Source organism: Helobdella robusta (genome assembly GCF_000326865.2).
Source record: "Helobdella robusta unplaced genomic scaffold HELROscaffold_6, whole genome shotgun sequence".
In the NCBI taxonomy this organism is placed as follows: Eukaryota; Metazoa; Annelida; class Clitellata; order Rhynchobdellida; family Glossiphoniidae; genus Helobdella; species Helobdella robusta.
This window is the reverse complement of record NW_008705330.1, coordinates 1,020,054-1,045,879: the sequence shown is the minus strand read 5'-3', so window position 1 is coordinate 1,045,879 and position 25,826 is coordinate 1,020,054. Positions and strand designations below refer to the sequence as shown.

General features: G+C 31.7%; 3 protein-coding genes across 3 annotated transcripts; 2 read left to right on the top strand and 1 right to left on the bottom strand.

The window, feature by feature from the left end:
• Nucleotides 1–2,794: 2,794 nt before the first annotated feature.
• HELRODRAFT_164044 (hypothetical protein) lies at nt 2,795–5,735 on the top strand (the record flags this gene model as incomplete). The annotated part of the gene is made up of 4 exons (XM_009029095.1): nt 2,795–2,995; nt 3,082–3,242; nt 4,554–4,638; nt 5,718–5,735. 4 exons carry the CDS (start codon nt 2,795–2,797, stop codon nt 5,733–5,735), a joined length of 465 nt encoding a protein of 154 aa, XP_009027343.1.
• A 4,650-nt stretch (nt 5,736–10,385) lies between these two features.
• Nucleotides 10,386–11,439, top strand: HELRODRAFT_68905 (hypothetical protein; the record flags this gene model as incomplete). The annotated part of the gene is made up of 2 exons (XM_009028970.1): nt 10,386–10,545; nt 11,327–11,439. Coding segments are annotated over 2 exons (273 nt in total), but the record flags the coding sequence as incomplete, so codon positions are not given.
• Nucleotides 11,440–23,060: 11,621 nt separating this feature from the next.
• HELRODRAFT_164042 (hypothetical protein) lies at nt 23,061–23,942 on the bottom strand (the record flags this gene model as incomplete). The annotated part of the gene is made up of 1 exon (XM_009029094.1): nt 23,061–23,942. One exon carries the CDS (start codon nt 23,940–23,942, stop codon nt 23,061–23,063), a length of 882 nt encoding a protein of 293 aa, XP_009027342.1.
• Between the last annotated feature and the right edge of the window lie 1,884 nt (nt 23,943–25,826).

Sequence of the window (25,826 nt, the reverse complement as noted above, 5' to 3'; positions counted from 1 at the left end):
ATATATATATATATATATATATATATATATATATATATATATATATATATATATATATATATATATATATATATATATATATATATATATATATATATATATATATATATATATATATATATATATACTGTGCCTCTACTCGGTTGATTCCTTGTTTGTTTAAAGTGAATACTTCGTTTTACAATCTTCAAAATCGTTAAATATAACACTTTTACGTGTTTTCATTATCGATAAATTTAACACTTTTATGTTCTTTCATTATCGATGATTCCTCTGTTTCTAAATTTATTGGTAGGAAGAGTTCCAATTGCCCGTTGTTGAATATTTATTATTGGATTATGTAAGATTTTAATATCGTGGTCCAAGATTGTATTGTATTGTTGGCATTAATCAATTTAGAGTTTTTTTTAAAATTTTCCTTACTAGAATTTTTTAAAAATATATATATATAAAATTATTTATATATATACATACATAAATATACATATATATATATGCATATGTACATATACATATACATATATAATAGAAAGAGATCATATTCATTGTATTCACAATACATTGTATTGTATTGTATTGTTGGCATTAATCAATATAAAGTTTGTTTTTCAATTTTTCTTACTAGAATTTTCTGGAAATTGTTCAATTTGTTGAAAATAGAATCATCCAAGTTCATCATGAAAATTTAATGAAACTATTATTATCCGAATTCATCATGCAGATATGGCTTTATTTCGATTTTTCATAAATGTTTGGTTTATATAGTTTCTTTAAACAATGCAAAGTTCTTCAGCAAAGTTTACTAGCTGGTATTAGCCAATAACTTTGGTTAATGCCAACCATTCGGTAGAATTCATAAAACACTGTACACATACAAATATAAGTATATATTTATACATATATTTACAAACTGAAACGTAGTGCAGTATACATAGATAAGACCATTTTTTATACAATATTTTAAAAATTCAATGCTGGCTTCAACTTGATTCATTTTATAACGCAACTTTTCTAGGTGCCGAATCCGAATATTCAATTTATTTTTTAACTATTTGTCAATTAACGACATGAAAATTTAAAAAAATTTAATACAAAATTTTAATTATTTAAAAATTGAAAATTAAATTAAGCAAAACGCGTTCACATAAATGCATTTTTCAATATCTAATATCATCTTCATTGTAAAAATAACTATCAAAGAATTTAAAATTAAGTCAATAGTAACTATCAATAAAATTGTTTATTCTGTTTTCTTCAGTTCGGTTATTGTTGTTTTAGGTTAGTTGAAAAAATTGTGAAATGTTGTTATTTATCTGCTATTGTGTAAATATTTTTTTGGTTCTGGGTTCTATTTAATATCTTTTTTCAAAATGATTAACCACTTTCAATATTTGTGAAACGTGAAAATTATGTATAATGCATGTACAAATAATTATGTGCATTCAGCTAAGAATAACCTTTTTCACGTTTATTTGTACATCTGTGAGACACACGCACCCACACATAGTCACGTAAGATTTCTCATGCATAGATCCATGTACAATATTATACAAATTCTCAACACGGATACAAGCTTGATCAAAAGGAAATTAGATGCTATTTGAAGTCTTCATGAGGCATATTTATTCGTTGCAAAAGCAACATTTTTCACGAACAAGCTCGCCAATACAAATTAGGCAAAAACATGGAGAGCAGACACAACGAGGAACGCATTGTTGTTGTACGTCTGCTTGTGTTACCCTGCTTCATTGTCATCGCGTGGCTGTAGACTGATATTTTCTATTTTTCAAAAAAATTGTATGTGACCGCCAGTTTGATCCAAATGTAATTCAAATGAACATTTATAAAATAGATTTGCTGCCGATTGTACTACTTTTACACGATGCTTTTCCAAATGTTATTATTGTTATTATTATTATTATTACTAATACTTGTATTACTACTACCACTACTACTTCTACTACCACCACTACCACTACTACCATTCAGAGATAGACAGTAACGTAATTCAAGTAATGAAATTAAGTAATTCAAATTACAATTGTAATTTGTATCGAAATTGTCTTTTTAAGTAATTGGTAATTTGTAATTTAGTAATTTCATCTTTCATGTTATTTGTTAATTTAAAAGTAATTTCAAATTACATTTTGACTAAAAAATATAGTTTATATGTGAGTGAACAGATATACTTACACAAATTATTATTATTATTATTATTGAAAAAATTTTTTTTCTTAAAATTCTAAAAAAATTTTTAAATTCTAAAAATTTATTTGATTAAAAATTTCATTTGCTACTTTGAAGTTTTATGGTCATATAGCTACATCAAAGTAGTTTACTTCTTTGAAGTTTAACGCTTCTTTTTTTCTTTTTTTTTCTTTCTTTCTTTCTTTCTTTCCTTCTTTCTTTCCTGTTTTCTTCAGTCGTTCATTAAACGATTGAACAAATTGTTGATCGAAAGAAAGTAAATTAATAAAAAAATATGAAAATGACATCAAAGAATATGCAAAATCAAGTAGTGGTGAATAGTGTCTTTCTTTCTTCAGTCATTCGTTAAATGATTGAACAAATTGTTGATAGAAAGAAAGAAACTTAATAAATGAATATAAAAATGACATCAAAGAATATCAGCGCAAAGAAAAATCAATGTTTAAATAACTTCAGAGAACATTTTTTTCTTCATTTAATTGGCCCATGGTATTGTTAAGTTTGTGTCTGTAGATATTGGTAGGATTGATGATTTTAAAACTGTTGGAGTTTGTTTGATACAGTTTAGTTTTGACATTCATTACCCATGGAAAGTTTAAATCAGGATAATAATGCTAATTTATCGGATTTTATTGCAAAGTCAGCTATTTTTGATAGAAAATACTTCACCATTGTTAAAGTTGCTGATGATAATGTAAAAGTTAAAGCAAAATGTAATTTTTGCTCAAAAAAAACGGTCATATCTGGATCAATTAATTCACTGTCGAATTTCACAACGCATTTGAAAGTAAGTTGTTTGATTTGAATAATTTTCTGCAATTTCTGTGATTAAACTTTCAATTTGCTAACATTGTTGATTATGTTTTTGCTCAGAGAATGCATGCCGAAAAATTCAAAGATTACCAAAAATACAAAAACGAATGGGTTAAACCCGAATCAGCTGTAAAATGTGGCGTAAAGAAGAAAGCAAATGACGACATAGATTTAGAGATTAGCAACAACAAACAACCTCAAACAAAACTTGTGCAGTCAAAGTTATTTCGTATTGTTGATGTTATTACTCAAGCTGCGGCTGATAAACTTATAACTAATTTTATTATAAAAGGAATGCACGCCCAGTTGAACAACCTGAGTTTATTAAACTTGTAACTGGATTATGTGGTTTTGTCTAGGCGCACATTGGGACGACATATCAATGACAGTTTTAATGTTAAAATGAATGAAATTAAAGAACAAAGTGCAAAACAGTTTTTGGTCAACTCTAAAGCGGAATTTTATGGGGAATACATGTCATTGGATTGACCCATAAATTTTTATTCGTAAAGTCAGTAGCTCTAGCTTGTAGGCGTTTCGCAGGAGCACATATTGCGGAACTTTTGTGTGACATAAACGATGAGTTTGGAGTATCTTCTACAAAAATTATTGCAACAGTGACAGACAAATTTTGATAAAGCGTTCAAGGAATTCAGTGTGCAGGTGAACTTTGAAGATGATGGCACAGAAATCAGCCAAGTTAAAACTGTCATTGAAAACAATGGTGATCATGACGCGGTAAAATTTATATAAATCTTTGATTTATCAGACATGGAATCTAACAACTTTTGTAACAATGATTTTGTCCTCCCAAGTCACATACAATGCAGCACGCACACTGAGTCTTGTGGCAACAACTGATGCTTCTACGGATATAAAAAATTCTGGAATGTTCGCACGTCTTAATTATGCTGCTATGGGCAAATGCTCTGCATTATTGAATTCTTGTTCACGCCATAAATCGGCTGAAGAAATATTTGATATATGAGGTTTTAACCTACCGATACCTTGCGCCACTAGGTGGAACTTCATGTATGATAGTCTCAAAAGTATGCTCAAATAGCAAGATTTGTTATCTAAGCTTATGATGAACTACAGTTCCTCTCTTTCAAAGAAGTTGAGTTAGAATTTTTGGAAGAATATTGCCAAATTTTAGAACCGATTGCAGCAGCTTTAGATAGACTGCAAAGCGATAAAAGCTGTTTCTATGCCGATATGGTTTCAACTCTGTTTAAAATTAGCAGTCAACTTTCTACACTAAATTATTCTGTAAATTGGCACCACTGCCAATTTACTTCTCAATGCAATTACAACAGGATTTAACAGCAGGTTTGTTGATTTCCTTCAATTATTCCCAAAAGTGAACCAGGCTATTTTGGCAACTCTAGCTTATCCATATTTTAAAATGCGCTGGTTGCCACAGTTTTTGAGTGATCAAAAAAAATCGCTTGCAATCTGTTTTTGTTTTAGAAGCCAAAAAAAGTATTGCAATCAACTTCTCTTGATGCACATTTACACAATACAACTAACAGTGTGGAGTCTGATGACGATTACTTTGGCTTCAGACTGAACACTTCAGAATTTGCCAATGCCACCACTTCAAGTTCCAATGATAATGTTGGTGAACTTGATGCTTTTCAATATTTGGAGGATTCAAGAAAAGATTTATTATTGTTAAATAATTACCCGACCATAAAACAGCTAATCTTGATTGTTGGTATTAGGAAGGTTATTGTTGTGTGGTAATTTGCCCTTAACAATCTTTTTATTAAAATAAGTCTTAAATCCATTTTTAAAAGCAGGTTGGTGACTCTTTTTGTATTAAAAATCGCGACGCTGAATTAAAGAGTCACCAACCTGCTTGTGAACAATGGATATGATTTATTCTATTGAAAAAATTGTTGAGGGCAAATTACTACACAACAATAGCCTTTCTAATTCCAACAATCAAGATAATGACATCATCTTGTATTACAGAAATCACATGTCAACTGCATACAAAGTAGATGAAGCTATTTTTAAACATATCATCAATAAAAATGTCACACCAACCAATTCAATTAGTAAAGTTAAACTCCGAATTTATTACAACAATAAAAAAACGTCTCACCTAATACTGAAAAATAATTGTGATAACAGTGTGTTGAAGCGTAATCACGTAATATATGAATTTAACTGCCCCTTTGACGGCTGTGCACGTCAAAATGACTCATATATCGGGATTACTACTACCTCACTGACGATGCGTTGCGATGCCTAAACAGAGTGGTGCTATCAAATCTCATTTGGACTCAACACACTCAATCGCTATAAGCCGTGAAATCCTCGACAGCAACATCAAAGTAATATACCAGAACACCAACTACACGCATCTTAAAATTACAGAAGTAGTCCTAATTGACATCAATAAACCCAAAATAAATATACAACAAAAAATGACAACCTCACTCCCAACCCGGCGCTTAATCAACAATGAAAACAAAGAAGTAATAAAAACTAGCATTGTAAATAATGACAAAAAAGAATATGATGCTATCGATGAAGAAAAGGAAACCAACGAGGATGGACCAGCCAATAAAGAAATCTGACACCTAATTTCCATTTAAGTTCATTTTCACAAAGTACATATTTCCCTATATTAATCAACTTGCACTGATGATGATTCATTCGGAATCGAAATATGGCCTTATTTGCAGCATGAATTCGGAAAATAAGTTTATTTTGAATTTTAATAAACTAAACGTTCTCCAAAAAATTTTAGTGAGAAAATCGAAAAAACGAACTATAAACGTTTTAACGCCAAACATTCGGTAGAGTTTATAGAATATTGTAAATATATATATATTGGCCAATTCCTTCTAACGTTAAACTGATGAATTCTGTGGTAAGATCGTCGACAGCATTTACTGTGGTAGAAACAATTTGTAACGCAATTTTAAATATTCTCACTATACTTAAATATTTTAATATCCTGCACTTCCCTCTAGTAAAGAGCCAAGAGGTTATAATGTTTTTATTTATTTACGTCTTTACTTACTTTATCTATTCCATTGCATTCGATTTTTGTTTTTGAATTTCGATTTAAATTTAATAATAATAACCAATCAATCAATTTTCGTTTTGCGTCCAGAGACCCGGTTCCCCGAGGTAGGACGTTGTTTTTTTTTCCATCAATTTTTTGTGCCAAAGTAGGCGATCAGTTGTATCCATTTCATTTAAATTTAGAGCTTTCATGTCTTGCTCGATTGTTTGCGACCAGGACTTCTTTGGACGGCTTTTGGTTAATAAAAATAATAATAAAAAAAATTATTATTATTAAGAAGGAATGTGGTGAATGAATGAATGAAGGAATGAATGAATGAAGGAATGAAAGCTGGTTAATTATTCAAAATAAAATTTTTAATTTATTCAGTGATTATTTAATTAAAAAAATTTTTTGAAAATTTGAAATAAAATTATTTTGAACAAAAAAAACTATTCCACGTTTAAAACTTTTTTTCTAATACTTTTACAAATTCTTATGAAAATTTAATGTATTACTCTTTAATGTTGAGAACAATCATATGTGGAAATTAGGATTCGTCGCATCTTCAAACGTTGTGGAATTCTTTTTATTTGCTCGCCAATTGGTTCATGAATATTTTATTACATGAATTTCGCCCAATAATTTGCAATACTTAAATAATCTGAAAGATAAAAGTTACAAAAGTTTTTCGATAAAACTCCGTTGTCTTTTTAACTGTTTATTAAATCTTGTTATAATCTTTTGAATGGAGTATTGTTGTGATTGCGGTGAAAAAAAACAATGGCGAGATCATTACTATCCTCACGACAGTTGTTGCGCAATCAATCATTCCAATCAATCAATCAACCTATCTGCCTACCTACTTAACTATCTAAGTGTAATTATTACATAAATTTAATATAGCACATCAGTAAATATGTCATAACTTAATAACGATCAAGATCACAAATTGAAGAAAGCTGTTAGCGAAGTTGAAAGTGATTCACATTTTGACCTTGTTGCCACTGCTGGTTGACGATTTCATTTGCATTTATTGAATATTGCTGTTTCTGTCGAAGGACCATTCTCTAATCACTAACATATTTTGGCCGTTATCTGTCCGTTGTAGCGACGTCAGCCTATTTCTCATCAACACATAATCTGAACGCGGTCGATGGATCGGTATCTCCCTTCAGGTTTCACATCGTTACGGCTTTTTTAAAATGTGGGATTGCAGGACATAGTAACATGAAGATTTATCGATTTAAGGTGATTGAAAACATCCAGTCACACACCTTATGATGCTGCTTATATGAAACATTTTAACAATTTAAAAACAATATTCTTTACACTTCAACATTTTGTTGAATTGAATATTAACAAACGTTTGAAACTTATCCATCATGTCACAGTACTGTAAAAACGTGTTTGATGGAAGCAATAAGCTACGTAGTCAGTTTCTCTTTGTTTCTATTTTTAGACACTTTCGGCAATTAATTGGAAAAACTTTTGCTATCAAACTTTTTAAATAAACTTTATCAAACTTATTTATTTGAACAAAGCACGGGCTATTGCCCATTACCGAATTTACAGGGAAAAAAATACATAGTATTATACATGCATACCACGATACATTCGTACAATTGCTTCACAAGTATAACGACGAAGATAATGCATTATACCATGGCAGATTGAAAATAATTTACAAAAGCAATAAATTAACACTAACAGTGTCTTGAGTGTCACCATAAATGCAAAATTATAAACCAAGATATTATAAAATACTTTATCCATCTAACCCCATTAATCCCATCCTACACCTGAATAGCATAAAATTAACTACACATTTCCCATGCAATAGAAAACATAAACAAACATTCATGCATCCATCTAATTTCCTTAACCTCCCCTACCCATATACCAACTCATATACCCACCTACTCATGAATCATTAATTATTATATCAGATAATTATATTAGAGCCTAGAAATTTCATTAACTATTTACCAATCAATAAAAAAAACCAAACAATCATATGAAAAACAATAATAATAATAAGAAAGTTATGAAGTTAATATAAAATATAATTAACCAAAAAATTTATAAATGAAATACGCACATGCATTCAACCATAGAATGGGTAATGAAATAATCAATCCAAGTCAATCATACATATTCCCAGTCATTACTGATAAAAAATAAAACAAGTACATATTTTTACCTATATTTATGCTCATATTTTTACCATATGATAATTATTACATTAACCTCATAATAATGAGTATTATAAATGTTGCATAAGTAATTCTCTCATTAATCCACTCCCATCCATCCATGAAAAATTCTTATTCAATCATACTAATAGATTAAAAATCTCAAACCATTCCTACTTATCAACACACACATTATTGTCTCAATTCCATGAACAACACCACAAACCATCCAATATTAAGTCTTCCGCCATTGATCATTCATTCATTTGTTTGTTTTTTGTTCAAGTCATTCATTCATTCTATTTTTATAACATCATTTCTTTTTATTGAAAATTGCAAACTGATGAGTCTTGAGATCAGCTCTGAACTTTGTAAATGATGGCCAAGTAGTTGAAGAAGGAAAAGACTGTAAAAAACAAAAGCAGATTTAGCTAAGTGTGTGTAACAAAAATTAAGAAAAAATGAGAACAAGAAGACGATAGTAAACAGGGATTTTAAATTTATTTAATATATCTGATAAGTACTTTGGAAATAAATTAAATTGAGACTTGCAGCGGCGTATCTAGGGAGGCCGGGAGAACTAGTGACCCTCAATGTGAGCATTTTTTAAGAAAAGTTTGACGAAAGACCGTTTTACGTAAAAAATCGACCACAAATTGGAACAAAAAAAAGTCGTCAGCCACACTACCACAAATCTTGGCTCCCCACTGTAAAAGTTTTGCCCCCTCGTAAAAATTTAAACATTTTCAAAATTTCGGCCCTCTCGTCAAAGTTGTCTAGATCTTGAAAATTATTCTACATTTCATAGGTAACCAGTACAAGAGAACAAGTTATCGAGGTACACAAAAAAGATAGCAGAGTTAAAAATTTTAGTTAATGAATAAACAGTAGAGCCAGGATGACCGCAGTAGAACGAGTTACAATGATCAAATCTAAATTAAGCAAATGAAATGATAAGTAAAAGAAATGAAAAAAGCATTATGGGCTGATCAAACATCTTGAAAAGAATGATTTGAATGTTTTTATCAAGTTTGTTAAGATTTTTTTTCTTGGTTTTTCAATTTTGATTTTTTAAAAATTATAATATTATATTTTATTTTGAATCAAAAAATATTTAATTCATTTATGATTTGCACGAAGAGAGGCAAACTTTACAAATATAAAAGGATGTTTGATTCATATTTATATTTATATATTTGTTTATTTCTATAATCTATTGTATTGTAACGAAACGTTTCCCTTGATAAGCCAAGATCCATTTTGCTGTGTTCCGTTAAACTGTTTATAATCCATGCGATGCATCATTCGAAACTTCATGCTTCCTTTCTCATCTGATTTGTGATATATCGTACGATGGTTGTGTCAAACAATCAAACACATTATTGTTTTTAATGTCTAGACCAATATTTTATTTAATTGCTGGTATGGATGTGATTTAATTTTTAAAAGACAAAAATATAGCGTAAATAGTGAAGGTGCTGAACAGGTGAATGAATGACCTTTTTGATATTTTGACGTTACTACAGTCTTAAACTGTTTTTAATGATTATTCAATCTTGTTGTTAAACTACATTATAGTCAAACTTATTTCATTAAACTCATCGTGTTTTATCTCCATTGGATCAAATTATGTATCAATTTGATCCATCCTAAACATCATCATCGTCATCATCATAGCGAAATAATCTTTATTCTTTTTCCTATTCACGTTTTTTAAAACTATCTTCCTATCGTTAAGCCAGCGTTTATATTGGTGCGTCGGATGAGAAAGAGCACCCTTGAGTAAAGGTGCCATGTAAGGTTCCACATCAACGAGTAATGAACGATGTTTCGCTCCCGCGCAACTTCGGTTTATTTTCTGCTAGTGATAAAGTGTATCATTTTTGAACGTTTGCACACTTTTTTCAACAGTATTTGTACACATGTATGTTGATTCATAAATATAAATTCAAGGTCACAAGAGGGTTTTCAATAATCATTTATCGTTGCAGGTGCTACGTTATTTAAAATTGACAGCTTTAGCAAAATTTTAGTACCATTAATGCTATGCTGTTGTCGCTGTTGTTGTTTGAAATTTCTGCAAGAATAAAGTTTTTCAAAGTAAGATTTTGAACCCAAAAATACCATTAATTCAAAACTGTTCTTATCAGTGGCACGCATTGGACAAGTCTGAACAGCAGAAATATTACGATATGGCGAAGCGCGAAAAAGAACTTCATCTGCAGATGTATCCGGGCTGGTCGGCCAGAGATAACTACGCCACGCACACCAAGAAGAAAAAACGAAAAAAAGAAGCGGGAGTTAACAGTGTTGTCTTGATGAGTTCACACCACCACGACAAACGACCAATAAGTAGTGGCAGCAACCACAACCATAACTTCAACGGCATATCGACCAACAACCATTCCAGCATTGACAAAACCGCTAATTCGCATCATCACATTCATAGAAATAGCTCACATCAACGCAGTCTCAACCAAGTTGCCGACCAAAGCCTTTCCAATCCATTTGAAAACCATTTAAACATCTTCACTAGCAGCCACTTCAATGGTTTCATGAACGGAGGTCAAAATCATAACATCTTAAGTCAATCCCATCTTACAAGTGATCACAATAAGTTTTTACACGGCGTTCATAATTCAGGTAAATAATGTTTCGATTCACATATTTATTGCTATTTATATGTTAATAAATATTTTTAAATGTAATGCACCATTATTATTATGAATTTTAAGAATTGTCAGTTTATGATTATAAAACAAAAATGTTTGTTTTAAAAACAAAAAAAAGTAAAATAATGATAATTTTTTTTGTTTAAACTGTTAACTTTTTGATACCTCTGAATATTAGTTGGCCGAGATTATTGTAACTAAAACTTATCCGATAAAATTATTAACAAAATATAATCTATCAATTGTTACATTTTTTTAAAAGGATTCTTATATTTTCATCTTAATGATGTAGTGGTTAAAGACATTTGTTCTCGTTTGTGTTGTATGCAGTGTGTGTGATTTGAAAATTATTCAGAAAAATTTTTTTAAAAATTAGTGAAATTTATTAAAAAAATTTGATTTCCGATTTTCCCAAGATTCATGTCCTCACAATCTTAACTGCAAATCACATTTTGGCCTGGATCAACACCACAATTGGTGCAGTGATTGTAGGTTAGTAATGTGTTGTAGTCATACGTTCAATATTTAAGATGCATATTGCGTTTTTTACATATTTAAAGAATTTTTATAGAATAAAATTTTTTTTTTAATATTTCAACTTCATACGTCTACAACAGTGACAAGCTTTTTTCAAATTTAAGATTATATTGCTATGGTATTTCGTTCATTCTGAAAAATTCAATTACGAACTGTCTGGCAGCCATAACAAAAAATATTTATATTAACAATAACGAGCACAATTTTCTATCCGAACGATCTACCCGAATGAAATTCAACTTTGACAGGTTGTTGTACAAAAATTGCGAGTTGAGTAACTATTCGAGCAACCAGCCAAGCAGCGACAACACAGACACCGACAACGAAACAATGATAACCAGCGAAGATCAGATACTATGCCTTTCACAAAACCACATTCCAAAATCTATCGTGTCTTTATGACATCCTTAGCACGAGTTTGTTTACATAATTTCAATAACAAAAGGCATCGCTTCACATTAAACTTACAATTATTATTTGATATTTTAACTCTTTTTTCATATTGAACACGATTATTTTCAAAATATTTAAAATTAAATTTATTTCGGGCGCACTGTCAGACTGAGAATCTGTATGAAAAATCCGTCACGCCAATAAAACAGCCACCTGCCATTTGATTTTGTGGCATTAGATATTTTTACCATTCAATAATATTTAGTCACAAATATAAAAAAATTCAAAACAAGTACAAAACTAAAAAGAAATGAGTTTAATTATATCTATTATATATAAATTACAAATGTTTAAAAATTAACTGAACAAACGATCTTCTTGAAGGAAATAACTATGATTGGGCAGTTGGGAAAAATAACACCGCAACATTCCGATAACCACAAATGGAGCCAATCTTAAAAAAAAACGTCGATTGAAAGGTCTAGCTTTCCGAAGTTCACATGAGAAGTATTGAAATGGAGCATTCGACTTGAACCCGAATGTTGACCTGGAAGCGTTTGGTTATTAAATGTTCTATGCTGTTACTGGCGTGAAGGCGAGATAAAAATTAGTAGATAGAAATTAATTGAAGCGCTTGAGAATTTAATTAAGAGGCGGAGCTAATTAAAACGGTTGTAAAAAAAAGAAAGTTACATGAAGGTTGACACGAAGAAAACACACAACACGAAGGACAGGTAAAGAAGAAGACGGAACGACAGTTGACGTAAAAGTGATTAATGTGATTTTATGTAGTTATTAGGATTAATTTATTGTTTCTATTACTGCTGGTATTAAATAAACGCTCGACTTCGTTTGCGTTTAAAGTAGTTGTGTTTGTTAGTACGAACTTATGTTACTAACAAGACACCTTGTTGTGAGTTAAAATAAATAAAACAAACACAATTCAGGCGTAATAAAATATTATCTTTATTCACACGTGAATCTCGAACCGTTTCGTTTACAAGCTATCAGGAAAAAGGGTAGAAATCGAGAGAGAAGCAAAGACATAAAAATTAACATAGATTAGGTAACATTTAAAATTGCAATAATCTTTAATAACAATCAATATATGAGATAGTTAATAAATAAATGCTTGATCCCTACAATACTCCCCCACAAAAGACGGAGCCATTTAAAAATAAAAATATTCATTTCGTTTGTTGAATGTTATTCGCTTCCCTTTTCTGGAGTGTTGGGTTGTTGGTTCGGATTTGGTTGACGTCGGTCTTGTTTCTTGTGTTGTTGTTGCGCCTGATGTTGTTGTTGCTGTTTCTGGTGTTTCAGTAGATTTTGTGTCTGATGTTGTTGGTTTTGTTGAATCTGTTGTAGAAAGTTTGTTGTTCGTTGTCGAACTATTCTTGTTGTTTATTCTGGTTTTGGCTGTTAGAGGTAATGATAAACAAGCTGGCTTTAATCAATCAATTGACACATTTTGAAAATTTCCTGGTAACAATTCAATTTTAAAGTATTTATAAGTATTTATTATAAGTAGTTCAATCACTTTGAAAGTCCTGTATATGGTGCTTCCAGTGGACGACGTACTCGATCTACTCTTGACCATACGTGACTACTGTTTGAAAGGTCATTTGGTACGTAAGCTTTTGGGGTAGAGTGATGTTGATTGTTAGTTGTTAGGTAGTTATTAAGTTTAAACATATCTTTTGCTAGTTGTTTGATTTGACTAGATGTTATATCTTCATTTGAATCTGGGAATAAAAATCGACTTGATAATAACAAGTTGGTTCCTGTTACTGCTATTGCTGGAGATATTCCATTTTTATCTGGTATGTTTCTAAGTCCTAAAAGAACGACAGCTAATGCATCTAACCAGTTTTGTTTACGACAACTAATTGCTGTTTTCAAGGTACGATGTTGACGTTCTATTTTTCCGTTGGCTTGTGGATGATAACTGGTTGTACGCAGACGGTAAAATCCAATTATTTTCGATAGTTCGTGAAATAATTCGCTCTGAAATTGTGTGCCTCGGTCTGTTACAACATAAAGAGGGACACCGAATCGAACGATCCAAATGTTCAAGAAAGTTGTAGCTACTGTTGAAGCTGATATTTCTGTCATTGGTGCTGCTTCGATCTAACCAATTGTTCTGTCAATGCATGTGAGTAAATATCTGAATGGACTTGAATAGGTTTCATTTCCTTGCTTGACCGGTGGTAGCGGACCAACAATATCAATATGAACAGTCTCAAAACGTGTAGACGGTAAATTGAATGATGATATCGTAGATTTCGTGTGTCGGTGAATTTTGTTTTGTTGACAGCTTAAACACTCTCTTGACCATGTTCTTATTTGTTTGTCAATATCTGGCCAAAAATATCTGGATTTGATTAATCGTATTGATGTTTTGATACCTGGATGTGAGAGGTTATGAAGGCTGTCAAATATGGCTTTTCTCAAATTAACTGGGATGTATGGTCTGGGGTATGGTGTTGATACATCACAAAATATTTTTTTTGTTATCGCCAATTGGATATTGTTTCAACAGATGCTTGAATGATTTTATTTCATCATCAATTTCTTGTTGTTCGGCTATCGACGACAAGTCACAGACATCTATCTTTACAGCATTTGCTGGCCGAGAGAGACAATCTGCAACAACGTTTTCTTCACCGCGAATATAAATGACGTCTGCAATGTATTCGGATATTATTGAAAGATATCGTTTTTGAACGTCTGACTTTAATGGTGTTTTCTTTTTGTAGGCAGCGCATAATGGTTTGTTATCTGTAAATAGAGTTACATTTCTTCCTTCAATCTGATAGTTAAAATGGATGACGGCAAGGTACGCTGCTAGTAGTTTTCTGCCAAATGAAGAAAGGTTACGTTGTGGTTCAGTTAACTGTTTAGAGTAGAAACCGATTGGTTCAGGAGTTGAATCAACTACTTGATGCAGTGCTGCATCTATGGCGTAAGCAGAACTGTCAGTAACTAAGTGGTATTTTGTACATTTTGAATCTGGATATGGAAGTGTTGTTACGTTGGCAAGTTTAGATTTAATGGTTTTAAAGGTTTCCAATTCTTCGTTATTAAACACTATTGTTTTTGAGTTTGGGTGTAACTTTATTAATTCTGTTAGTGGAAATACAATATCTGCAAATTGTGGAATGAGTTTGCGATAGAAACCAATCATTCCTAAAAATCTACGTAAAGATTTAGTATCATTTGGAACTGGAAATTTTTCAATTTCGTTTATTTTTTTTGTAGGAAATAGTCCATCACCGCTGATGTGAATCCTGGGTAATTTAGATTTTCTTTGAAAAATTGGCACTTGTCTATGGAGATTCTCAAATTATTTTCGGTAAGGATTTGAAATACTGTTTCTAAATCTTTTTCATGTTGTTCAGTGCTTTCTGAAAATATGAGAATGTCGTCTAGATAAACAAAAACACAGTTGGTACCTAGAAAGATATTATCCATGAATCTTTGGAGTGTACATCCTGCATTTCGCAAACCAAAAGGCATAAACATGTACTCATAGAGTCCAAAAGGTGTTATTACGGCTGTTTTTTCAATCTAGTTTTCATGTACTGGTATCTGGTGATAGGCTTTTAATAAGTCTAATTTTAAAAATATCTTTTTGCTATGTCGTTTAGTTGAGATGCTGTGAATATTTGGAATTGGATATCTGTCTGGTTTCGTAATGGCATTTACACAACGATAATCTCCGCAAGCTCTCCATTGTCCAGGAGTACCTTTTGGAACTAGATGGAGTGGAGAAGCCCAGGGAGATTTAAATAGTCTGATGATTCCGGCGTTTAGTAAAGACGTAAATTCTTCTTTTGCTACTTTATATTTCTCCTCAGATAGTTGGCAGATAGTTGGCTGGCTTTCACCAGTGTCGATTATGTGTTTTACTTTTGAGTTGATTTTTATTTGATTTTTATTTCTTGGTTCAATCAACATTGGAAATTTATTGATGAGTTTCGTTACTATCTGGGGAACTGGCGGTTTATTGATGTGAATTTGTTGAACGGAACCCTGCAAAACGTTTGTTGTAATCGTTTTTTTTGTTATTGTGTCAATCAGTCTTTTGTTGGTGCAATCGACAAGGATTTCATAATGACTTAAAAAATCTTTGCCTAACAAAGGTTTGACAATATCTGCAATTACAACATTCCATTTGTATGTTCTGTGCGATGGTAGGATGTGGATTTCAACAATGGTTTCTCCATGACAGATAATGTTTTGACCACTCACGATTGACAAGTGAACGGCAGTTGGTTGCAAACATAATCCTGTTGAAAATTCTGTTGGGATGATTGTGACTGATGCGCCTGTATCTACTATAAATTTTAATGTTGTGCATCCAATTCTTGCGGCAACTTCAAAAAGAGGCGAGCCGATTGATGCGACTTCGGCTCGCCTGATCAGTTTTCCGACGGCTGGGATGAAGAAATGTTGTTTGTGGGTGATCTTATCTGGGTTGGAGATGGAGGTCTTGATGATGGTTGAATTTGTAAACTTTTTTTGTTTGGCCATCTGCACCATGGTTTGCACGTTTTCGATTTGTCGCCAAAATATATGTGACCTCGGCAGATTTGAGTGCGTTGGTCTTTATAAAATGGGCGAACGTTGATTGGGATGTTCGTATCAGGAATGCTGCTTGTTGAACTCGTTTTGTTGAAAAGTGTGTTGTTGTTGTAGCTCGTGGTTTCTCTGTTCATAGCGTAAATTTCGTTTTTAGTAAATGTAATTAATTCATCTGCTAAATTTCCCAGTCGCTGTAGATCGAAATCTTTTTGAGCTGCGATGACTGGCGAAATCGTTGTTGGGAAGGCCTTTATAAACATATGACGTACTAGTTCGTCTCCAACTCCAATTTTATTGGCTGTTGCAAATAATTCTTGCAAGTAGTGTGATGGTCTGCCGGTTATTTTAGTTTCTCCGATCAAACGAGCGAACAATTCTGGCTTTGTCCTTTCGGGATTTTCGTTCAGATCACGTCGGGGGTCACCAATTTATTAGTACGAACTTATGCTACTGACAAGACTCCTTGTTGTGAGTTAAAATAAATAAAACAAACACAATTCAGGCGTAATAAAATATTATCTTTATTCCCACGTGAATCTCGAACCGTTTTGTTTACAAGCTATCAGGAAAAAGGGTAAAAATCGAGGGAGAAGCAAAGACATAAAAATTAACATAGATTAGGTAACATTTAAAATTGCAATAATCTTTAATAACAATCAATATATGAGATAGTTAATAAATAAATGTTTGATCCCTACATGTTCATCTATCGGAAATCTTGAACCTACGGATAAACGAACTCTTGACTATCGTTGGAAGCTACAACACGGTGTTGGAGATATAGCGAGTACTGAAGTTATAACATCGGGTTTGTAGTTACGAAGTCGGAGAGGTTACGACACTGGTGTTAGAAGTGGGATCTTCAGGTGATAAGACACTGGTGACAGAGGTAAGAGTTCAATAGCTGGAAGCTCACTGCAGTAAAGGATACCAGGACTAGAGAACTCAATGTAATTAGTCGGACAAGAGAAACTTAACTACGGACGAATAGTTGTATTCCGTGATTTACCTGTCGATTAGTTATTGTGCTGTATTCAATCGATTTTATCGATTAAATAAACGAGTGATTGATCACAGCAATACACGCAAGTGATTGCCAACACTGTTTTCTTTCTAATAAAGTTATCTGAAACGAGTCTGTTTAGGAATCAAGAACCTACGTAAAGAGAAATAACCATACCCTACAAGTTCAAGGGGTACGTTCTAACAGTACAATGGAATCTCGCTCAAACCTAAACGGCTATGATATTCCAAAACCAATTATAATGTATGAGTGTCGTAAATGCTGCTTTTGCTTTTTAAGTTTTTAAAAGGAACTAAACGACAATGCGGTAGTGAATACCAGTGCAAAATACCACGGTCTAAGCATTAATCTAACAAAACAATTTGTTTTCAATTCACAGGTGCAAACTCGTGGAAGACCACTTCAGTCCACCATATCATTATGTTTGACGCAGGAACAATACAAGACTAAAATGATTTTCTTGTTTATTTATTTATATTATAATATTAAACATGATAACAAATTTTAATTGTAAATACAAACTAGTCAAAGCGAATCGGAATGGATTTTAAAATAGAAAAGTGCATGTTTTTTTATATTTGGCGAACAAGATACGTTTTTACGAGCTAATTTAAAACTCATAAATGTTGAATGAACGCTTTGATTAAACAACGAACATGACTAAGGAAATTGATTGTATGTTATGTATATAATACGCATATAAATGTGCACACACACATAGATACATGTATGTATATTAGGGTGGTCACAAGAAATTTTTTTTCAAAATTATATCGGGGGAACCCCCTAAATTGTGCCACTTGACTAAAAAATGACATCTGTAAAGTTTTAGCTCAATTGGATAATGCTAACCCGTGCCTCATCGAGGTTGAAATTTCGAAAAATTGGAAAATTTTGAAAAAAACGCAGTTTTTGGTTTGTAAAATAAAAACGGTTCACTCTAGAAACATGATTTAAGTTTTATTTTGTTCATTGATTAGTTTTCTTCAAATGTTTCTATGATCACTATTTAGCTACAAGTTATAGTTTTTGACATATTTGCATTGTTACAGATACATATTGAAAAAACGTTGAATTTCTCCATAACACAAAAACACACAATAACTTATTTACTATTACTAACCCGGGTGCTATACGTTGTTTTTATGTATTAATATTAAGATCTTTTGGTTTTCTACAATTTCTCATTTTTGGTAAGGAGCAGTTGTACATTGGGATGGGAAATTACTTCCAGATATGTTAAATAAAGAAAATGTTGAAAGAGTTGCAGTCTTAATTAGCTGTGAAGAAGAAGAATAGTTAATTGGAGTTCCCCAATTAGAAAATGGTGCTGGCAGTACAATTGCAAAATCTGTTTATTCAGAACTTGGAAAGTGGGGTGCACTAGACAAGATTCAAGCAATGTCCTTTGACACAACTGCCGTGAATACTGGCCGCATTAAAGGTGCTTGCGTTTTATTAGAGCAATTGATGGAGAAAAAATTTTTGTATCTTCCATGTCGCAACCTATTTTGGAGATAGTGTTGAGATCCGTTTTTGATGCTGTGATGGGAAAGACTACAGGCCCTCAATCGGATATTTTCAAAAAATTTAAAACTGAATGGAACAACATTGATAAAAAAAATTTAAATCAGGAGTTAAAGATAAAAGTGTAGCCAGCAAATTGATTAATCCGGGTCAAATTTCAAGTTATCTTCTAGAACAATTAACAGTTCCTCATCCAAGGAGCGATTACAAAAAATTGATTAATCTTTGTCTTATATTTTTAGAACGCTTTCCGTCAAAAAACATCGTGTTTGCGGCTCCTGGTGCTTTTCATCACGCAAGGTGGATGGCAAAAGCGATATATTCGTTGAAAATATATTTTTTCAGAGAACAATTTCAACTGACAATTTTTGAAAAACAAGGATTCCATGATATTTGCTTATTTATTTTAAATATTTATGTGAAAGTGTGGCTGGATGCCCCGAAACCTGCACTTGCTCCAAACCAAGACTTACAATTGTTGAAATCTTTGGTAAATTTATAAATTTATACAATAAATTTAATAAATTCAATAAATTTATCTCAAATATATCAGTTTCAAAATTTATCAACCACATATAGTACCTCAATCCAGAGCAGGCTGTTTTTTCATTATTCGATGATTCATTAAGTAATTGTGTAAAAAAGAGAATGGCAACAAAATTAATATCTCAAGCAAATGAGGATGAAGAACTTGATGACTACTGTGATATGAAACCACTAATAAAAATAAATGAAGTATCAGAAATATTGGACAAAAATGCGGACCATTTTATTTCATCACATTCAAGAAATTTTTTAAAAAGATTTAATATTAATGATCAATTTTTGCATACCAATCCAGAATAATGGAGTAATAACGAAGAATATTTAAAGAGTAAAAAGATTGTGGACGGATTAAAAGTTACAAATGATACAGCAGAAAAGGGTGTTAAATTAATAACAGATTACAACTCATGTATTACAAAAGAGGAAGATCAAAAACAATATCTTTTACAAGTAATTGCTGAATGTCGGACAAAATTTCCTGGTTGCTCAAAAGCCTCCTATCCGAGCCTCTACCTTTTGAACAATGAGTTAAAGTAGAAATTTATTTGATGTATAACAACTATAAACAATATAATATGAATAAAAAATGTGTTTATTCGTTAATAATAGTGATTTAGATACAACGGTGTTATTTTAAAAACATTTCTTTATAAACAAATTAAGTTATTGTGCGTTTTTGTGTTGTGGAGAAATTCAACGTTTTTTCAATGTGTATCTGTAACAATGCAAATATGTCAGAAACTATAACTTGTAGCTAAATAGTGATCGTAGTAACATTTGAAGAAAACTAATCAATGAACAAAATAAAACTTAAATCATGTTTCTAGAGTGAACCGTTTTTATTTTACAAACCAAAAACTGCGTTTTTTTCAAAATTTTCCAAAATTTCAACCTCAATGAGGCACGGGTTAGCATTATCCAATTGAGCTAAAACTTTACAGATGTCATTTTTTAGTCAAGTGGCACAATTTAGGGGGTTCCCCCGATAAGATTTCGAAATTTTTTTTTACATATAGCGTTGTAACCACCCTAATATATATATATATATATATTATTTTCTCTTAGATACCTTTCAGAAGTTATTACAACAAACACATAGTTTATATAGATACACGTGAATCGGCGCATCACACTTTTTGCATGGATAGGCGGAGATCTCTTTACGTTCGAACCAGTTCACTGTAATAACGACGCCAGGCACCTTAAGCATTACACCATCGCGTCGCCCAATATATATATATATATATATATATATATATATATATATATTCACGCATTGAATATACTAATATAAGCTGGCACTAGGAAAAAGTTTGGGGCATGAAAATATTAGAGTTGAAAAAAAACTGTACGTTGGGCACGTGATTGGGCACGTAAATTGGGCACGTAAAAGCCATTCTTTTTAAAGTATACATAGACAAACACACACAGTTGAAAACGTTATTCCATTTAGCGCTGATTAATTTTCTCAGTAAACCCCTACACGACGGATAAAGCTTTCAAGACGTAGAATAACTTTCCGCCGACCGTACAAACTGACTGCGCTAACTGATTTTTAACTCTATTTTACCGTTTAAATTAAAATAATACCGATAATAGGTAATTTAGAATTTCAATAAACTTAAATTTAAAATTTCACTAAATCATTTTTACTTTAAAAACACGCTTTACTGAATACAATTATCTAACAAACTTCATCCAAAATTTTGTTTTTACTTTCACTTGTTGGAAATAATTATAAAAATTTTTATTAATTTTCAAGACTAAAAAAATCTTTTTAATCTTTGCATGCCCTTGAACGACGACGACGTTCAAGGGCGCGAGGCGCGAGGGTTTCTGGATTAATGAAGAGCTCGGTTTGTATATAAAATATTTTCAAAAAACATTACACCGACCACAGTAAGATAAAAGACTTTAAATCAGCTAGTATATAAACAAATATACAATTTTTCTATTTAAAAATAATAGTCTAGCATCACGGCAAGGCTCAATAACCGTCAAGCAAGCTTCTAACAAAAAAATTCCATCTACCTTAAATGTATACCAATTCAGAATAATTATAATATTTAGGTCTAAAGCAGTTTTTGAAATATTTATTAGCAAATAAAAAATTACTTAACAAAACCAAATCTATTACAACTTATTAAGTTCATACATCAGATTGTAAATATGAACTAGAGAACTCTATGCAGATCTTTTAATGTTTAGATGTCCTGCAAAGAATTAACATTAACATCCTATACATCCTGTGAAAATATTCAAGAATACCAAGTACAATTGGGTATTTGAGTAAAAAACCTCATTCCCGTGTAGTCAAACTGGCAACAATTGATTTCACAAGCAAAAGTATAAAAATAAAATAACGCGTGATAATATAATATTGTCTTGATATTAAATTTCCCAAAATAGGCTGGTTCATGATTTTTTATAACTGTACTTTAGTGTATTCAGCTGGAAGTCGTTCATTCTGAAAATTTTGTACAACATTTACAACAAGATGGTAATAAAACACTAAAATAGTACGTGTGCACATACATACATGCATAAATATACTAATATATTTGCGGCTGCTTTGAATAAATAGCTTTGTTGCGTGAGATGGATAATATATGGATGTGTGAGTGTAATCTAGCAAAAATTGCAAAAAAAATCGCAAATCACATCAAAAGCAACAATTTTTCATTGAAAACCAGTTTTTACAGTTTAATACCCTAACAAAGCAAGTCATTGGCTCACGATCATGACTCAACAATTACAAAGAAAAAAGTCATGAGCATTCAATATAGCATTAATATAGGAATGTGAAAACAAATGGAATTAACGTAAATGATAAATGAAAATAAATTACAGTGCTAACTTTTCACAGCATTAACTAGAAAATGAGAAGAAATTAAATGATGAATACCCATGAAGCATTTCAAATGAATTTAAGAGACAAAGACAGGTTTTAATAAAAAAATTCAACATTCTAAATCTGATTTGATACAAATAACTGCTTAAACAAACAAAACTTTTAAGATTTCAAAACAGATGAAACAAAGCATAATGTCTGTTGAACTCTCATGAAATCTTTTGCCTGTTACAGTGTCAAACATGGATGATTGAATAAAATAAAGCTCAAATAGAAAAAAAAAAAACACAATTTATAAAATAAATAACTGCAATGTATTTATTAACAAGGAGTTGAAAGTCACTGCACAACAATCAACATATTTAGAGTTGTAGACATTTTTTATAATAATATTTTGGAAAATAAAATACCTCAATGAAACCATAAAATATAGCTGAAAATGACTTTTGGGGAAAAATAGTCCAATTTTGAAATCACAATATAAATGAACAGAAAAGCACAAAACAAAACCCGCAACAATAAAACTAGAAGAACAGCACTAAAGAATTTTTCGACTGAAGATGGATGGTAAGCCACTGGAAATATTGAAAATTAGAATTGCTCTGAATCATTATAGTTATTTCCTAATCAAAAAATGCTAAATAATATAAAGTTTTGTAGTTTAAACAAAAATCGTGTAAAAAAATTACTGAAGGTTTCGTTTGGAATTGTGAGGTAAAGTATTAGAATGATGAGATGAGGAATTCTTGAGATCTAATAAATCTAATGATGACTTTCGTTGCTTTTCAAATGTTTTACTTTTTGTTTTATTAACAGCAGCATTCATCGTTTGATGATGATCGGAAGAAGAAGACACATAGTTTAGAAGTTCAGGTGAAATTGGAACATAAAAATTTGTTGAATTGTTGCTAAAGAAAACAGTTCGGTCCAAATCTGACAGAGAATTTGATTCAGCATTCAAACTGCAAGACCCTCTGATTTTGGAATGCTCTTCACTTGCTTCCTTGATTGCTTTTGTTTTGGCAAAATCAATGCATGCATAATCTACTTTAGAATCAAACTTTACCATCCCTTTGTTGTTGTCGTTCGATTTGTTGGCCTGTGTTGAAGACGTTTCAAAGTCAAGAGTGATGTAATCTACGCAATTTGTTTGATTATGAGAAGCATTAAAACTTGTTTTGTTTGATGATATGCTGGAGAGTGATTTCTCTTTAGTGTGTGTTTTGTTACACGACAAAGATGGGGACAAAAAACTACTATTATGTTCAGTGATTTTTGCATCTAATTGATTAGCAAATAGTGCTTTGTCATCTTCAAGTTTAACAGATCCATCGCCACCTCTTGTCATTGCTGCGTAAGCTATCTCCCTTTCTTTATTGTAAAGAGAGGCCAATTTCGAAACATTTTTTTTGGAATCAAAATTGCTAGAACGTGAGTTTAAATATTCTTCTGAATGATTTGTCAGAAGTTCGTTGTTGGTCGGGTTGGCCTCCGTTGACAACCGATCGAGCGATCGCTGATCTCTCAACTCAACACTCGTGTACTCTTTTCCGGATCTCGGACGCATGCTGCATGTGTGTGTATGGTGATGAAAATGTTTGTTCCTGGCGGAATCGGAAATATTCTGAAGATTGCGACCGGGAAAAACATCGTCGTTCATCATAAATTTGCTAAGCCTTCTTGTTTATTTGTGCTAATGATAAAACAACATAATATATCAAGACAGTCTTAATCTTAATACAGAATCAGAAATTTTTCGCCCGAACTTTATTCGCAGGCCATTTCTATTTATTTCTGTTTACCGAGGAGCCTAAACAAAATCCGACTATCGAAATTAGTTCAATATTAAAAAAAGTTCGCTGCGCTCATTATGTAAAATTCTGAAAATCATATACATAGAATATTAAAATAATTTATTACTATGAGAATTAAAATGAGAACAGAACATATTTTTTGATAGACATATTTTACGATAAACTATCCGATGTATTGTTAATAGACCTAATAAAATTAATAATTTAATTTAATCTATTGATAAATTGTCATTTTCCCATGCAATGATGGCGCGATAGTTTTTTGATTTAATTAAAATGTTTCATATATCTAGATGTAGGCATATTATTATTATTATCATTATTTTATTTTAAGTTTAAGTTTGAGCCCAATAACACTGCAACCAAAACTATACAAAATATTTTCATCATTCATCAACAATAGAATGTATAGTTTTCTTGAAACAAATAAATTAATAAATAAAAACTTTCAAAAAGGATTCTATCCTAAAGTTGATGGTTTGGCTGAACGCTGTTAACGCACAGGATCAACGATGCTAAGAGACAACAACGTACCATCATCGCCACGCTCCTAGATATTCGTAACGCATTTGGAGAAGTCAGCCACAACCTCATCTCTTCAAAGCAAGCTTATCATCACATTTCTTTTCAGATTGAAAATTTAATAAAAAATATTTATGCCAATTATTTAATCTCAGCCTCTGGTTAAACTCCACCAATTCTGGTTAAACGTGGGGTCCTTCAAGGCGATCCCGTTTTCATTCTGCTGTTTCATCTGTGTTTCAATCCGTTGATGAAACTAATCAAAAAAAAAAGAACTTCAACAGTGTGGCTACAAATGGGGACCCACAACCAATCTAAAAACCAAAGCATGGCTTCCAGTTTGCCGATGACACGGCCATCGTTGCCTATAGCACTGACAGTCTTCAAAAATTAATTAATCTGAACCAAGTTTAGTGCAAAGCAACTGGAATGTGTATGAGGATTGACAAACGCTGCGCCATTGGCATGAGAAAGAAAAATAGCATATAAGAACAGTTTCTCCCAATGTTGACCTAAAATTGAACTTAACGTCATTTCGATTAACTGGAAAAAATTTACTATTTTGAAGGACGCGTTCAAGGGCGAAAAAGCCATTTATCGAAAAACTCCAACACAATGTTGTCGGTTAAAAACGGGTTGGACACAACGTCACAATGAAAATTGCGAATATTAAGACAATACATCTCATCCCAGTTGGCATTCGAACTTCGCATTTACGACATTCCCTTGGTTTGGATAGGCAACAACCTGGATCAATTGATTGCTTAATCGGTTAGAAACTGGTTGGCCCTGCCAATTAGCAGCTGCGTGTCGGAGTATCTATAACTCCTTTTTAAATCAAGACGATTGAATATCAAATCATTGAAGTGTTTGAAGAGTTACACAGAAGCGTTAAGAGATCAAACTTTGAAGTTACCTACAACACGTCACAACAGTATACTATCGATAATTTTAGAAAAAATTCAATCATTTGCAGGTGCAGATATATTGTTATACGCAGATTCCAACTGCAACAAATACCTTCCAGTATTATCTCTCTTCAAATCACTTCGCACATGCACTTTCAGTTGATTGGTAACATCGATATGCCAATTGATTACTTGGCATTAGGTTGT